A 16,320-nucleotide genomic window follows, 5' to 3' on the forward strand; every position below is an offset into this window, starting at 1 on the left:
GGTTGATCTGTCTTTAGCAAATCATTACAATTCTGCTGCTGCTTACCTCAGAGCTGCCCATGGGCGGGGCAAGCTGGGCAGCAGGTGGAGGCCTGGGGGCTGTGATTTGGAATGTCAGCCATTGTGGCCTGGTGGGCATCTCACACATGAGACCCTCATTTTCTGTTTGGTACTTTGGCTACATTGTACTTTCTTATCTGGGACCATGAAAAAGAGGTACTTCTGTGATTTGGTGTGTGTGTGTGTGTGTGTGTGTGTGTGTGTGTCTGTGTGTCTGTCTGTCTGTCTGTTTAATAGATCCAGAATACTTGAAGAGAACCCTTAGGCTGTCTTCAGGTCAGGCAGGACTTTAGGGGAGTCATGTTTAACTACGCACTTGGCCATAATCCGACAGCCAGATGGCAGTGGGTCCGGGTGTTGTGGGTACAGCTCGGGTCAACGTGAGCGGCTCGGGGCAGGTCCTGCCTGGACACCCTGTCGAAGGCTAATGTGTCCGGACTAACCGTGCCTGTGTTTTGTAGATATTTGGCTTCTTGGCGACTGCGGTGTATGCGGTGAACACATTCCTAGCAGTGCAGAAGTGGAGAGTCAGTGTCCACCAGCAGAGCGCCAGTGACTACATCCGAGCCCGCACGGAGTCCAGAGACGTGGACGGTCGCCCCGAGATCCAGCGCCTGGACACATGAGCCCAACTGCCGGAGCCCTCCTCCCTCTCATCCTCGTGCCCATCCTTTCAACCAAGTTTTCTTTCCCTCGTCACGTCAGATTTTCCTGTGATTAAGCTGAATTTTGTCCTCTTTGGTAGAAGTTCCTTCCGGGAAAGGGTTTTCAGAGTGGCCCTCTCGGTGGGTCTGCGAGGCGGGGAGCCCCGTACCCAGCTGCTGAGACAGAGGCGGGCGGGAGGGGCCTCACAGGCTGCCATGTCTCCTCTAGGTCCTCACTGTCCCCGAGCACAGGCTTCACATCTGGCTCTGTGCCACCCTGTCATAGGTTTTTGTGACAAGTCAAGACTTCGGATTAATGGGAGCTGCTAGGAGGGGTAAAAAACCAAGGAATGAAGGTGCAGGGTTGGAAGAGTCAGCAGCGATCGCTGGGCAGGCCCCTCGAGGGCCGCAGGGCAACGTGTGGTCCTGCTACCTGGACCCTCCCCTGCTCCTCGTCTTCCATCCCTGGGCCGTCGAGAGAGCCAGCGCAGGCCCGGAACACCGCGGGAGACGCTGAGGGTCTGGCCACGGGTGAGCTGGTGGAGCTGTTTGCCGGGTCTGGACTCTTCGGGGATGGGAAGAGCTGCTGTCCTGTTGGCACAGCTCGGCAGGCCCGCTGCCCTGCGGGAAGGTCGCCCGTCGTTTCCTGCCCTGCTGGGAAATCACTCGATTCTTCCTCCAGTGCATCACCTCCCCGACTCCCACGTCCTCCTCCAGGAATATGGGACCATCTTGTTTTCCAGTTTGCTACCCACCCTTACTACTCGGAGGCTGAATTGCAGACTTGCTGCAATTTTACCTTCTCAGGTAAAAGTCACACACAAAAAATACAATCCATTCCAGCAGCCAGAATGCTTGCCCATTTGCTGGCTTCATGGACCACAGGTGGGGACCCACCTCTGTTTTAGGGACGTGTGCTAATTTTTGAATGCCTGAGGACAGTTGTGAAGTGATTCTGAGTAGGTTTGTCTAGGATTTGAAAATACTTGAATTTCCACCACGACACGTCCTTTCTCTGATGTTTCAGAAGGCGCGGGCTCTGGCTTTTGTGCCTCAGGGTCCGCACTGTGGACACTGATCTCGGAAGTTGTTGGGAAAAATTCTGGTTACGTCAGGTTTTGAATGGATTCTTGAGAAAGTGAAGGTTATGTGGTGAGCGTGTTCAGCGAGCCCCTCTGATGCTGTAGTGTTTTTTGTCCTTTGTATTTTTCCTGTTGGAGACTAATTGTATCTTTCATGGAAAAATTGTTTTATCTTGTCGGGTTTTCCCTCTCTGAACTGTTGTTAATGTTTACAAACCTCCTTCCCGCTCTACTAGTCTGCGGTTAGCCGTCCCCCCGGGAGGAGACCCGACCTGCTCGGGGGACGAGTGTGCAGCCCGGGAAGAGCCCCCGGGACCTCGCCTAGCGGTGACCGACGGCAGCGGTGGAGGGCGCCGTGTAAGGGGGGAGCGAACGTGAGTGTGCCGGCCGGTGGGGGGCACAGCGCGTGTGAGAAGGCGTCCAGCGCATCTGATTTCCCAGTGCAGGTCCCCCTGCTCGGCCTGCGATTCCATGGCTGAAGGGTCGGGGCGAGGGGTGAGCCCCCTGGACCGGCCACCCGGTACGATCCGAATTCTGCGGCTCCTTTCCGGGGCAGCGGCCCGGGTCACACGTGCGAGCTCGTCCGCGTCCGGGGCGGCGGGCTGCCCCTGCAGACCCCCTGCTCCCACGCGGGTCCGATCGAGCCCCCTGCCCGTGTGTGTTGTGAGGCCATGCCAATCATGTGTCGCAGACTTTGAACTTAGTAGATGTAGTGACTTCGGAGGAGATTAGGACATCTGGATTTTATCTGTTCATTTTGTGTATTTATTTTGCATTTGTTGAGTGTGTCTGCATCGTCAAAAATGGGCTCATCTCCCTCTGAGAGTTCCAATTAGAAACAGGGTCACGAAGACTCAGCCTTGCATTCAGCGGGGCCCACTTGGAAGGACCACCCTGAACTTTATCAGAAATCTGTTGGGAATCATGTTACTTGGCCTCAATAAAAAGCCGCCTTTGAAGTGAGATCGAAAAAAACAGTACCACTCAGGCAGGACCGTTGCCCAAGTTTTCCCAAGTCACTGCAATAAAGTCAGTTTATCATCTGGTGAAAAAGGGCCTGTTGGTCTCCTGAGGATGTGTTGAAAGCTGCAAGAAATGGTTCTGAAGCCCATCGAAACTGTAAATGCTTACAGGTGATAAAAAGTGATGGCACCTTGTGCCACAGAGGGACTTACAGTCAATTTGCATCGTAGTGTAGATTTGTAGAATCTTTGGAATTATTTATGTCCCTGTAACTATTTAATATCCTTTGTGCCATGAGGCTCCCCCATGGTTTTTGTAAATATATTTCTTTATATTTAATTAGCTCCCAGGACAACCAGCAGCGGCCAGGCCCGCTCCTAGCTCTCTAACCCAGGTGACCCGGTGACGCTCGTGTGGCGTGAGTGCTCGTGGAGGGAATTTGGCTGTCTAGGGCGAGTGTGACGACGCTTGCATTTTCCTTGTGTTGCCTCTGTGTACAAACAGGACAATCTAGATTTAGGGGGGTGCTTACCAGGACTTTTTTTTTTTTTTTTTGCAAATTGAAGGAAGCCTATTTGTGCATTTAATGGTTCCAATATGGACCACATGCATATGGTTTGGGGCATTTTAAGGCTGAGGCAATCTTAGTGTTTCTCAATTTTCTGGTAGGATGATGCTGGCGTTCATAGTGGGTGCCAGACTTGATGGGAACTGCAGTTGCTGTGTAAATTGGAATTTGTTCCTGGACACTGTATGGTTGAAACCCACAAGCATTTGGTGGAACCTCTGGGGTGGTTTGAGATGGATGCAAACGCTGACGTCTTCAGAGAAAGTTGATTTTGGCACTGATTTGGTTGATGTGGTATTTTTTTCCCTCCGAGTCTCCTGTATCCTCTCGCACTGCTGAAGGCATTGGAGGGAGAGGTCTTCCCCTTGCAAACAGAGAGAGGACAGTTAGGGAGTCCCAGAGACACTCGGCTTCACAGAAAGCCAAGGAAGGACGAAGGCAGTCACAGATTAAAATCTCACCGGAGAAGTTTGATGTATTTTATTTTAGATTTTTACTCTGTGCAGCAACACCTACCCAAGAGAGATGACCTTTGCCTACCAAAAGGCAGGGATGGAGCAGCCTGTCCAGTCCCCAGGCCTCGTCTGCCTTGGCAAGCTGAGCTGCAAGTGCCAGTGGGCCGGCGGCGGGGAGCGGGGGGACCCCAGCCCCAGCCCTCAGGGCACCGCGACAGTCGCCTGGCAGGGACGCTCTTGCCCGTGGGTAGGCATGAAGTCAGTCCGATGTGTTGGATGCTTCTGGTGAGAGCTTTTGACTCCGTTGAAAACATGTCTACTCGCTTGAAGTTTGCCGTTTCATCTGCCTTTCTGTGGGGCTCTCTTAGTGACTGAGACTTTACTTAAGCCACAGGCAGTCCCTCGGGGAGAGGAAGCACTGACTCTTGTCTGCACACGTGTGTGAATTCTTGCACCCAGTAAGCCTGGAATAACGCCTCGGTGTGTCACGTCCTGTGTGTGGCCCAGCTCACCTTCTCTTGTCAACATTCATGTGCTCTTTGGGAAGAAATTCCTCACCCCTCCATGTGTTTAAGAGGTGGACCGAGTTCTGATCTCTGGCTGTGCAAGATTTTCTGTGGGTTCTCAGAACTGGCCTTAACAGATGAATAGTGTGTGGAGGCAACATGTGGCCAGTTCAGTGATTCTGGAAGACAGTGATGGTTTAAGTGGTCCCCATTGTGCCTCCATGTCCAAAACCAAGCAACCATGAAGTCATCTTGCCACTGCTTGTCATTTTCTCCATATCTTGTTTATAGGAAAATAATGACATTAAACGGGTAGCAAAAGGCAGGAAAAAAAAAAAAGCACTTTCTAGGCTGAAGGCTACTGCTCATTGATTCTCTCTAGCAAAATAAAAAGTTGCTTCTTGCCCCTGGGACTGCCATTGGTTTGTGAGGTCCCCAGATGCTTTTTTAGTTCCTAGTGAACTTTGCAGAACCCGGGGCTTCTGTCTTCAAGTCTTTCTTACCTTATCAGCACCCACTCTAAGGACCAGCTGGGCGACAGGCTGGAGAGGTGGGGGCAGGGGCAGGTCTGGGAGCTAAGGGGAGGGAGGGGCTCTGCACCCAGACTGTGTCCTGGGGGGCCCTTCATCACACCACACATGGTGACTGACCCAGGACATTTTGAAAAAATGTACTTGGTGAACTACCTTCCTATCCTCTAGCTTTGGAAAAAATGAGGTCTTGTGTTCGGAATCAGCCTGAGAACAAAAGCTGGATGTTGGGACCAGTCTGCCTTGGAGCTCTGGATGGGCTCTTGGTGTCTTGTTGAGTCTGGACAGGGTGACTCAGATTCTGGTTTGGGTGCCTAGAGAGGATGCAGGCCTAACGCTGCCTGCCTTGAGCTTTGCAAACCTTCCTGGCTTTTTATAAAATCTTGTTTCCTCTCTTCTCAGCAGATATTACTGAGATCATAAGAACTGTCTGGTTGAAAAGATAATTTGAAATATTTGACCCTGTACATTGCTTTTATTTAGAAACCACCTCTGACAGAAAACACCCTCAGTATCTGTTAGATCTGGAATTTTTTTCTGAAAATGAATGTTCCATTTGACTTTTCCTTATACCAGTAAATGGCATTTATACACTCTTAGGCTTGAAACAGAGGAATGGGTCCTGACGTGTTTTCCCTTCTTTGGTCTAGATTATATTTTTATTCCATTGGATGTCATTTCTCAACCTTGGGGATTTTTTCTCCCCCTTTCTAGTTTTTCTTATTCCATAAACAGTACAGAAAAAAGTTACCTACAGGCCCACTGAACTTGAATCACTGGCAACTTGCCTAGAGTAAAATTTAGATTATGGATCCTTTAATAGTGCATCTTTTTCATAGGGTTAGTTTGTTGTCCACATTTTTATGCCAAGACTTTAATTCAGGTGACTTGCTTATTAGACACCTGGGAGTGGCATGTTTTCTTTGGGATGCATTGTACACAAAGGCCAGAGAGCCTTCATTAAGGGGTTAATAGCCTGGACCGTACTGAACTATCAGAACTTTTATGGTTCTAGTGGAACTTGTCTCAAATGACCTTAATCAGCTTTGTTTATGGGATTAGGGCGAGGCCCGAAGTTTCTTTTCCTAATTATGCCTCAGAGGAGAGAAGATGTGACACAGTTGATTCAGGGGATAGTTTGTATGGGACTTGGTAATAGTCTGAACCTGTCAAATCTGAGTTGTCTTTGGAGGACACTGCTAAACCCCAGTAGGAAGCACCCCGCTTTACCAGGGAATGAGGACAGTGTAGGGGCCTGGTGTCCATGGCAGTCAGGGCCAGGTCTAACTGATGGCTGCCTCCCTCGGCGGGCTGTTTTGCTTTCCTGCCTTTTCCAGAATCGGTTTTGCAAGTTTTGAGACTCTGTTCCCCTGCAGAAGCGAGGAAGGCAAATCATTAGGGGTTAAAGGAGAACTGACTGGTCCAAGGCTGGTGGAGGGCTGGCTCCTCGGGGGAAGACGAGAGCAGGAGGTCTGGATGGACCCCCACGCTGGCCCAGACCCACACAGGGGCTGCCTACTTCCAGCGAGTTCACTCTGTAACCCAAAATGAGTTTTCCAATCCTGCCTCATGATGAAACTGACGTATGTGGATAAAACCAGTGCTTTTAATAACTTGATTTTGATGTGGTTCCCTCGAAGAGAATGTAGGGATTGAAACTATTTGTATATGTTGAAGTTTGTAGGGGTTCAGGAACCCGTGGCAAAAACACTTAACTATTTATTACAGGTATGACTGTATGTTTTTTTTTTTCCCCAAAGTAGATAATTCTGTCTTTGTATATTTTAAGACAAATAATAATTGCTTCACCTTTGGTGCCTTCCGTGTCAGTCACATAAACACTTGTCAATCATGGAATTGAAAAAAAGATGTACATTTAGTTAAACCAGATGACACTATTTTTGTAGCATGATTTTCGATTGTGTCCTTTTAATATTGCTTTTAGCAATGATGGTTTTGAGGTTTGGCCATTATCCCTTTAAACTTCGTTACGTATTTTAAAAAAGAAAAAAAAAAAACCCACCCCACCTTGGCTATTCCTGTCTCCTCTCTGCTGCTTTCTCTCCCCAACGACTTGTTTCTGCTTATTTCAACAGTCAGAGTAAGAGTATATTTCTGTGAAATAATTATTAATCAGTATAACTGCATTTGGCATTTTTAAACTACTTGGTCAGTTACAGCGAGCAACTCCTCACCTCAAACAGAAAGAGGAAAGTGGCTTCATAAAAAAGAATAGATACCCGCAGTGCTCTGACTTCCCCGCTTTGGGTCCGAAACGGCGAAGAGCCCCGTTGTTACCGGGCTGGTGAGGCCGAGGGCCTTCTCGGGCCTGGTGTCCTCCCGACCGGCTCAGGCCCCCCTCCCGCTCTGCCCGCGGGAGACGGGCTGCCCGGGTGGCCTCCGCCGGCTGGCCCTCTCCTGGGACCTCACGTTGCTTTATGGATGCGCCGGGTGGGTTCGGTGGCCCTTTCCGGTTTTCTGCCGGACAAAATAGATGCCCTGCTATGAGGAGCTTGATGAAATCTGGACTCGGCTAACACTCTAGCTGCTCCTTCGGCTTTCCCACCCCCGTAGGACCCGGGTTCTGTCCGGTCAAGAAAAATCTCGAGTAAACTAGCTGAGCCGTTGCAACATGAAGGAATGGGTTTATTGAAACATACGGTTGTAGCTTCTTTTTTGTCCTTTTGAAGGGTCAGAATATGTAATTATTTTAACAAAGGAAGTCAAGTCAGATGGCTAATAACTCTAATAAGATTATTCATTGTTACTTGGCCTGGTGGCACTTTGGGGGGCAATGTTAATTTAATAACTATTACATTTTGCTTCTTAAAAGTCTATCTCCTTTACTAGTTTGGACACAGCTGTGGGGCATTCTGAGGTGATGCCCATTTGGCACACGTTGGTTTATGCTGTTGGTGGGTCTCCTGGCTTCTCGAACCCTGGCTCGTGGGTTTGACTCTATCCATGTGGAGTGGTTTCGGGGCCCCAAAGTCTTTGCCCCAGGTGGCTTGTCCCTGACAGCAGATAGGGGCCTCACATTGCCCTCAATTTTGCCCCCTTATTTCTTTTGAAGGACCTATTTTTCATGGTACTTGTCCTGATCGTTTTCATAGTGTTCAAATCTGTATTTTTGTATGTAGAGGGAAATAATTTTCTCAACACTAATCGCTAATAAATATTGTATTAAATCGTCATGAAGGAGTTCTTGTTTAATAAATGGACACGTAAAAGCGGCATTGTCTCTGTCCTCTGACTTCCCTTCTGTCCCTTCAAAGGCTGTGGACCCCATTCCCGAAACAGGCCTGGGAGGTGGAGGCTGAACAAAGTCCGCGTCCACGAGAGAGGCCACGGGATGGGTGTGGACAGGCAGTGTGGCTGGCTTAGCGGGGCAGGCGAGGAGGAGCAGAAATGCCTGCCGTGTACCCCTCTCGGCGTCTGCACGCTCAACTTTCAGACAGGTTTTCGAACGTGTGCAAAAGTCGGGGCAGAATGCCTGAGCCAAATGCTGACCCAGGGTCCTCCCAGGCTTCGACTCCGAGGTCTCTCATGCAACCGGTTTCCAAACTACAAGAGCCCCAGGTTCGGGCCACCTCAGAGGTGCCTGGGTCGTTACCCTGACGCATAAGTGAGAGGGCCCGGGGCCCCCTCAAAGGGGCTCTGGTGAACCTGGGCAAGTTCCCGAACCTTCTGTTAGTTTCCTGGACTGTGAGCCAGGATTGTGTGAGGAGTGCGGGAGAGCACATGTGTCAGCCGCGTGGGGTCCTGGCGTGGAGCAGACGCACGCGCTGCTGCTGGAACCCGGAGCCGTCAGGACTCACGGGCGGCAGGCCCCGTCTGTGCCGGACGGGACACGCGCCCGCGCTGCTCTGGGTGGTGGAGGGGTTTTCAAACATACACTCCAAGCACGCAGTCAGTCTGCTTTAATCTATTATGGCTTTTTTCACATGCAGGAGAAGAACAAAGGTTACAAATGCCCAAGACACGGGTCCAGATCTGGCTCATTCATGAGGCTTCTTGGGTCAGAGGAAATGCCATTTAAAAAGCTACTTTTGTGTAAAAAAAAAAAAAAATTACATAAAGTTACAAAATCCCATTGAACATATACACGCAGCACATGTCTCTAGGTCAACACAGAAGGCCCAGCTCCCCTCTCGAGAGGCAGTCAGGTGTCGAGAAACCTGTCATCCTGAGTGCCCGAGAGCCCCTCGCCTGCTCCTGGGCCCCCAGGAAAGAGGGATCGGCTGGGCCTGCCCAGCCCCCCAGAACGCTGTCAGTTACTTCACGGTTAGGTACCCTTGACCTTTTGGACCTGGTACAACTGTCATACCACGCGGAGAAGACGTGGCTCCCCAGGGTGGCTCCCCCTAACAGGCACCCTGACCTGCTCGCTCCTGGATGAGAGCAAAGGTCGGTTTTCCTCCTGCTTCAAAAATGAAGAGCATACTGCTGTTCCTTGAACAAGAGAATCTTGGAAGGATCATTCTCGACAAAGTGCCTCGCATGAGTGGGACACCAAATGCGGACAAAAATCCCTGGGGCCTAGCAGGTGGGCCCTGTGGTGGCTTCGGTCCTACCCCCCCCGCCCCCCAGCATGCAATGCTTCCTGTGACGGAGGTAACAAGGCTCCGTCAGCTCTGTCCCCTTGTGCTTATTTTTGGCAGAGAGGTTACAAGGCTTAAGGTCTGTGGGGCAGAAACGAGGAGACGTGGCGGAATATTCACGATGCTCCCGCGTGCGCAGCGGTTAGACGGTGCTCGGCCGAGGGTGCCGGGTCGGGTGCCGGGCTCGGGCGTGTCACCCTGGGGCCCTGAGGAGGCCAGCGCCGTCAGCAGCTCCCACTGCCGCTGGAGAGGTCGGCGCCGCTCTCGCAACACGCGCGGTGCCCTGGCCGCGGCTGCCGCCGGTCCCGAGGTGCAGCAGTGGGGCCCGCGCTCGGGCTGCCGGGGCGGGGCAGGCCTCAGTCAGACTCGGAGTCGGAATTCTCTTCTGAAAGCGAAGCAAGGGGGACGCTTGGCCGGAGTTTCCAGGCTAGCGGTGCCGGGAAGCTGTTTCTGGGGAGACTGGCTGGGTTTCTGACTGTTGGTGGTGCCAGCTTGGTGTGAGGGCTGGCCCCGGGCCTGGGCCCCTGCGGGGGCAGCTGCCGTCCCCTCCAGGGCGGGGCGCATGCAGCGGGGAGCCCACATGCCCCTCCGGAGTCGCCCCGGGCCGTTCTCACCTGGGGTGTTAGCGTGATATATCTGCACCCCAAATTCAACCCTACCCTGCAATTCAGCAGGGCAAGGTGAGGACAGCTATTTTCAGGCACAAGAAAGTAAAATATACTAGAAAATCAGGAAGCTTTCTTTTAACCAACTTATAGTTTCAATCCCCCTTGCCCCCAATCCTAATATTATATGGTGATCAGAACCATGTTATGACGTCAAGGGCCTATCTAAGGTATGACTCAAGGGCTCCTAGAAATCCAATACCGAAGAGTACTCTCTAGGGCCTTCTGGAACCCCCCCCCATTCCAGGAAGGAAAGACACCCAAGTTGCTAACCCTCCTGCCTCAGCCCCAGTGCCAGTTGCTATTTTCAGGGAGGGACACCCCTTCCCTGGCCAACCTCAGTCTCTTTGAACCCCAGTTTGTCCTCACACTGTTGCCGGGTCATGGATGAGCTCGGAGAGCCTCCACAAACCCTGACTCCCTAACCCTGTATGATTTTGTGGGTTTGCTGTATTGATTCTAACACAAGCTAGGAATCATTTTACAGCAAAAAAAAAAAAAAAAAGAAATCATCATACACATATCTCCAAGTGTCAAAGCCCACAATACTCAAACACGCGTCTCCACTGACGCTTCCTACTTGTTCACTGGGGTGATGGGCTAGGAGCACCCCGGGCAGGCAACTGGTAGCAGGTCCCAAAGGCCTAAGGAAAATGTCTAGGGACACTGAACCTAGGAGTGGCTCAAGTACAGGATGGGATGAGATGAGTCTCACATATTTTTAGCAGAGGGATGGTTTCTGCTGAGCTTGCCCGAGTGCTGCGGATAAGGAGAGCCTGGTTCTCTGGCCCTTGAGCAACGGGCCGGTAAAACTGGGCAGGTGGCCGCTCAGCAGCCCAGGCTCATCAGGGAAGGTCTCACCGAGGAAAAGGCCACGGGCTGCCCTCAGCATGCCTTTCCTGGAAAGGCAGAGGCCCTGCGGAGCCAGCCTGCTTTATGATCAGTGCCCCATGAAGGGATAGGAGAACCAGGCTGTGAACACACTTCCTGCCCATATGGGGAGAGAGGAAATGCTCCTCCAGCCTCAAACTGGCCAAGTATCCCTAAGGGAGAGCAGGGTCCCCAGCAACAGTCCTGGGTTGAGAAGCTGGGTTCCCAGGTGAAAACCCACAGGGGGGCCACCCACCTTCCGCCTTGTCGGCTGTGTTCTCTTCTGCGGAGTCCCCTTGCTTGAGGAATTTGGCCACATCATTAAAGATCAGGTAGAAATCGATTGCAAACACGATGGTGGCAAAGAAGCCAAACACCTGTGGGATAGGGAACAGGGTGGATGGGACCCATCATCAGGAGCTGGGAGTCCCTGGTCCGAGAGCCCGGGAGAAGCGGAGAAGCTGCTGCCCCACTCAATCAGCTCGGATAAGTAGCTCGGATTGGCAAACATAGACCTGTCCCGGTACCGACAAGTAAGAAAATGAGCTGTTATCTTGGTTGGGCAAACAGCCTTCAAAACTCGGGGCAGATTAAATCTCCAATAAGACTTTGGAATCGCTGAGATCCACGTGAAAACCCAAGGGGCCTCTGCGGCGACAGACTGTGCCCCAGACATTGAGTGTCCAAGGGGCATCTGGGGCTCCGTCAGGGGTGGGGTGAACTTGAGGGGGGCATTGCTGGGCAACCTCTTCCAGGGCTAGGGTGGCTACTCACCCCAGCTGCTTTGGAAGCCCCATCCGAGTACTTGGCGACAGCTGTGATGGAGATGGCAAAGTAGATGAGAGCTGCTGTGACACAGCGCAGGAAGTCCTGGGGGGAGGCGGGCGTGGTCACCGCCCTGGGCTCCCAGAAGTGGAGTACAGCTGGGAGCCCAGACCGGGGCAGGGACTCAGAAGGGCACCAGGCGGCAGGAATGGGGCTGGAACCCACTGTTCCCAGGGGATGATGGGCCCCGAAGGCTGGACACACACCCGGCGCCCGCAGGTCCAGCATCTGTGGGGCTCCCGCCCTGTCCTGGCCCCACCTTGCACTCCCTGGCCCTTCTCCCACCCCCATTCCTGCCCCTGCCCAGGTGCCCCTGGAGGCTGCCCTGTTCCCGGTCCAGCTGGCTGTCCCCTGCCCGGTGGACAACAGGATGTGGGCCAGGCTGCAGCTTGCCCTCCGGCCGGGCCCACATACAGATCTCATTTGGTGAGAAAGACGTTGGAAACCTGGTCACCTGCTCCCTGCTGGCTCTCCAGTGGGGAGATCTGGCCCTGGGCCTCACTGAGCCACATACTTGTGGCAGATCCATTTATGTATCATGGTTTCTGCTCACCTGTCCCTAAAATGGGGACACAGGGTGCAGCCCAGCAGGAAGCATATTGGATATGAAGTCAAGAGACCAGGGTGCAATCGCAGTCTTTCTGTCCCTTCTCAAACAGCAAAGTTTGAGGTGGGGCTCTGAGGCCTTCCAGGTGACTGCTTAAGCAAGTTGCCAGACGGCTGAGGTCTGGGTAAGCCCTGCAAGTCCTCAGTTAACCTGTCCTGCCCTTGTGGAAATGGCTTGAATTCCTGCGGCTGAGGCTCATTCCGGCAGGCCCAGCTGGGAGCACCAGCGCCACCTGGTGGCCAGGGGCCAGGATGCCAGCGGGGCTTCCCCGCCTCACCCAGAGAGCTCCCGGAGGTAAGGCAACGGCTCCGGGTCACATGGCTGCCGGGTGGAGGGTCCTGGCTCCAACCAACCAGCACACTGAAGAAAGGGTGAGGGCCGAAATGCAGCCAGCCCCTTCCTCCTGGGGCCCAGCCCTCACCATCATGGGCCAGCACAAGCCCTGCCACTTGTCATTCAGCTGCATGGCATCGGCAAAGAGGAAGTAGAGGGCGAGCAGGAACTCCAGCAGAGGCGCTGCGAGGAAGGCGGAGGCAGAGGATGCCACATAGCAGACAAAGGTGATGAACGAGAGACCCTGGAGGTGCGGGAAGGTAAAGTCAGAACCTTTGCACAACCCCCGGCCCAGGGCTCTGCAGCCAAGCACAGAAGACGCTCCACCAGGGGAGGCCACCTGCCCACAGTCCTGCAGCCGCCAGCATTAGAACCCCGTTATGGGGCCCTGGCCCACACCCGTGCTGCCCCAATGCCTCTGGGCACGGCTCTGCACCCTGATCCCGTGCCAGCACCCTGCCAGGACCCAATCAGGAAGCCCAGCTTCCCACATGGGTCTAGCCCCCCAGGAGGCTGCGTCCACGTCCTCCTGCTGCTCACCTCGCCCCCCACCCCAGCAGGCTCTATGGCAGGATCCACCCAACTCAGATGGTGCCCAACAGGGCAAATCAAACCTAAGCAGTCTCTAAGGCAGCTCCCGAAGCAGAAACCATTTCAAAAAATTACACCCAACTCCCAAGAATGTGACTTTTAGCTGAAAAACAATATACAAACCTTGAATTTAGTTAATGATATGCATGCTGAAGTGTTCAGAGTCGAAATGTACTGATGCAGGTAATTTATTCTGCATCAAAAACTAATTGGTGGCCAGACAGACGGATAAGATCTGTGATAAAGGAAATCTGACAACAGAGTAACAACTGTACGCTCTGGGCGGTGGGCATACGGGCGCTAACGGTAGAGCTCTTTGGGTTTTCTATGTTGGCCAATTCACACGAAGAAAAAACCCTCCAGGAGGGGGAGTGTTGGCCTGACCCTTCAGGCCCTGCTGCATCATCCACCCAGCCTTTGTGCAAAGGGCAGGCCGCGCTAAGGAACAAGGATCAGAGTTCTCCGCAGCCCTGCCCACACGCCGTGGGTGGGGACTGATGCCAGCAGATGCTGAGGTCCCCGGCTAGTTCTGCAGACCGTGTGCCCTGCAGGGCAGGGCAGACCAAGATGAGGGGCTGTTTCCCGGGCCACGGCCTGAGGCTTGGAGCATCCTCGCAACCACCCATGCACAGGTGCTGTTCACAGCCCACCTCACAGATCGGAAGACTGAGGTGCGGACACTTCACAGGTGAAGTGAGTTGCTCAGTGTCATGCGGCTCATAACAAGGCATCAAAACTTGAACCCAGGGCTGGCTGGCCACACAGCTCTAGTTCCTAAGCAACCCTGCCCTATGGGAGCTGGCCTTTATCTGTCCTGTCACTATGGCTGGGCGGGTTTGAACATGTCCACGGCTGAGTAGCTTGGAGTGGGGCCCAGGGGGTCCTGTAGGGACACCCAGATGCCCCACAGGAAATGCTGTGGCTGCTTCAGACAGATGAGCTGCAGAGATCCCAGGGAGTCCCCAGGGCACCCAAATCTGCCTTGACCATGGCCCGGGAAGTAGCCGAGTTCAACTCGAACAGATGTGAAATTAAGGCACCGAGAGGGGCCTCCCAGGAAAGCAAGGCCAGGGGGCCCTGACCCAGCCCTGTCCCTAGCTCCTGCTCTACATCCTCCTGGGAAGGCTGTCGTGGTCCCTCCCCTTCCTGTCCACCGGCCCCCAAAGTCAGATTCTGGGGAACCCCCTCTCCACTCCTGTTTCCTTATTCCCTGATTCCTGGTGGCTACCTCCTCCCCTTTCCCGTCCCTGTCAGCCTCCCCACTTGCTTGGGCCTGGAGGCAGCCAGGGGGGACCAGAGGGAGGGAAGAGTGGCCAGAGTGGCTCCCCTTGTGATCAACCCTGACCTGTTCCTCCCTACTTCTTCATCCTCCTAGATCAGCTACACCAAGGGCCTCCCCTATAAGGTGGGCTGAGTGGCGTTGGGGTTGGCTTCCCTCACTGGCCTGTGGATTTAAGGGTTCTGTGCAAAAGGGGCTCTCATCAGTCTCCAGGGTGGGGCTGGGGTGGGCAACCACAGGCGACTCCCTGGAGTGTGGGCTGAGTCCTGGGTCCTGGTGCCTCCCTTGGGAGCTGGGCTGGTGACCTCCGGGCTGACCCCAGGGGCAGAAGTGGCAGGATGGCCTCCTGCCATCTGCCCTGGGCAGTACGAAGGAGAGGTCTGGGGCAGAAGCTTCCTTCCTCTGACCTCCACTCAGCCTTGCTGTCACCTGGCCCGCAAGTGACCCACCTCTTAAATTCCCTAGATGCCCTGGCCTCAGCTTTCTTGTCTGCAAAGTGGGAATAACGACAGGGACTGCCAAACTGCCAGGGATCTAAGTAACAAGAGCTGTTCCTTATCTCACCTCCCCTGCGCCCGACCACTTCGTCCCCTTCCCTGCACGGAGGCCCAGCACCAAGCCCCCGCCCCACCCGCGGATGGTGCGGGAGCTTTCGTAGTGTCCCCAAGACAAAGGCCTGACGGGCCGGGGTGGGGGTTGCGGGCAGGAGGAAGGAGCTCGGCGGGGGCGGGGCGGCTGGATCCGAGCGAGGGGGGCATGAGGGGGATGAAGTCACCCCGCTGGGCTCCCGCCCCCTGCACCCGGGGGGAGGGGTCTGCCTCCGCGCCCCGCACTGTGCGGCCCCGGCCTCACCCAATCCCGGGGGTCCCCTTCCCACTTCCCGCTGTTCCCCGTCTCGGCTGGCCGGAGTCCACCCCGGCCTCCGCCCCGCAGCTCGAGGCCCGGCCAGCCCTCCCTGCGCCCAGGAAAGCGGGCAAGGGCGCGGAGAGCCGACCCCGGCCCCGATCCGGGCGTCGTGAAGCGCCGAGCGGGCTGATTCCTCCCGGGGCGCAGCCGGGGATGGCGGGAGGGTTTGCGGAGCCGAGTGCCCGCGACGGAGGCCAGAGGATGTGGGGCTGCAGCCCGTTCCGGGGGCCCGGAGAGGGCGGAGGCGCCCGGGGTCACACAGCGCCAGGCTGAGCTCCCAGGGGCCCGGCCGCCGCGTCGTCGGGCCGCGGCCTCAGGCGTCCCGACCGGCCCCCCACGTTGGGTTAGGGAGCCCCGAGGGCCTGGGTTCGAGCCCCGCCTCGCCTTTGCTTCGAGCGCTGAGCTTCGGCGCCACCCGACGCCTGGGGAAGTGCGCCCAGCTCCGCCCGCTTTCCGCGGCTCCGAGGGCTCGGCGGTCCCGGGCGTCCCGACGGCGCCTCCGCCGCCCCGGGCCCCGGCCCCGCGCCGCACTCACCGACTCGGCCAGCAGGAGGCGGCCTTTGAGCGAGCAGAGGAAGGCGCGCGCCGGCAGGAGGGCGCGGAGCCCGGGCATCGCCGCGCCGGGCGGAGAGCGGCCGGCGCGCGCCGGGGCCGGGCCGGGCTCCGCGTCGGGCTCCTGGTCTGGGGGCCACATGGCGGCGGCGGCAGGGACCGAGGCGCGGCCCCGCTCCCTCACCCCGCGCCCGGGAGGGAAGCGGAAACCCGGGCTGTGCGGAAGGAGAAAAAGGCGAGACTCGAGAGCGGGGGCGCATCGCCCCGCCGCCCCGCCCCCGCC

At 55.2% G+C, this 16,320-nt stretch overlaps 2 protein-coding genes across 2 annotated transcripts in view; one reads left to right on the plus strand and one right to left on the minus strand.

Moving 5' to 3' along the window:
* CMTM4 (CKLF like MARVEL transmembrane domain containing 4) overlaps positions 1 to 8,042 on the plus strand; it is a 65,705-nt gene extending 57,663 nt beyond the window's left edge. Inside the window, exon 4 of the mRNA XM_036115184.2 lies at positions 522 to 8,042. Coding sequence (XP_035971077.1) covers positions 522 to 686 — 165 coding nt within the window. The 3' untranslated portion in view covers positions 687 to 8,042. The remainder of the gene's footprint in view (positions 1 to 521) is intronic.
* Positions 8,043 to 8,711: 669 nt separating this feature from the next.
* On the minus strand, positions 8,712 to 16,258 carry CMTM3 (CKLF like MARVEL transmembrane domain containing 3). The gene is made up of 5 exons (XM_036115187.2): positions 16,021 to 16,258; positions 12,798 to 12,953; positions 11,719 to 11,814; positions 11,201 to 11,321; positions 8,712 to 9,794 (listed from the first exon to the last, which is right to left on the minus strand). Exons 1-5 carry the CDS (start codon positions 16,177 to 16,179, stop codon positions 9,766 to 9,768), a joined length of 561 nt encoding a protein of 186 aa, XP_035971080.1. The 5' UTR covers positions 16,180 to 16,258; the 3' UTR covers positions 8,712 to 9,765.
* Positions 16,259 to 16,320: the final 62 nt, after the last annotated feature.

Source organism: Halichoerus grypus, chromosome 15 (assembly GCF_964656455.1).
Source record: "Halichoerus grypus chromosome 15, mHalGry1.hap1.1, whole genome shotgun sequence".
Classification (NCBI taxonomy): domain Eukaryota; kingdom Metazoa; phylum Chordata; class Mammalia; order Carnivora; family Phocidae; genus Halichoerus; species Halichoerus grypus.

Coding starts and splice junctions, on each gene's coding strand:
- CMTM3 (XM_036115187.2), bottom strand. CDS start 16,179: ATGTGGCCCCCAGACCAGGAGCCCGACGCGGAGCCCGGCCCGGCCCCG. Junction 11,815..12,797: donor GCTTGTGCTGGCCCATGATG/GTGAGGGCTGGG, acceptor GCCTCCCCCCAG/GACTTCCTGCGCTGTGTCAC. Junction 11,322..11,718: donor GGGCTTCCAAAGCAGCTGGG/GTGAGTAGCCAC, acceptor CCTATCCCACAG/GTGTTTGGCTTCTTTGCCAC.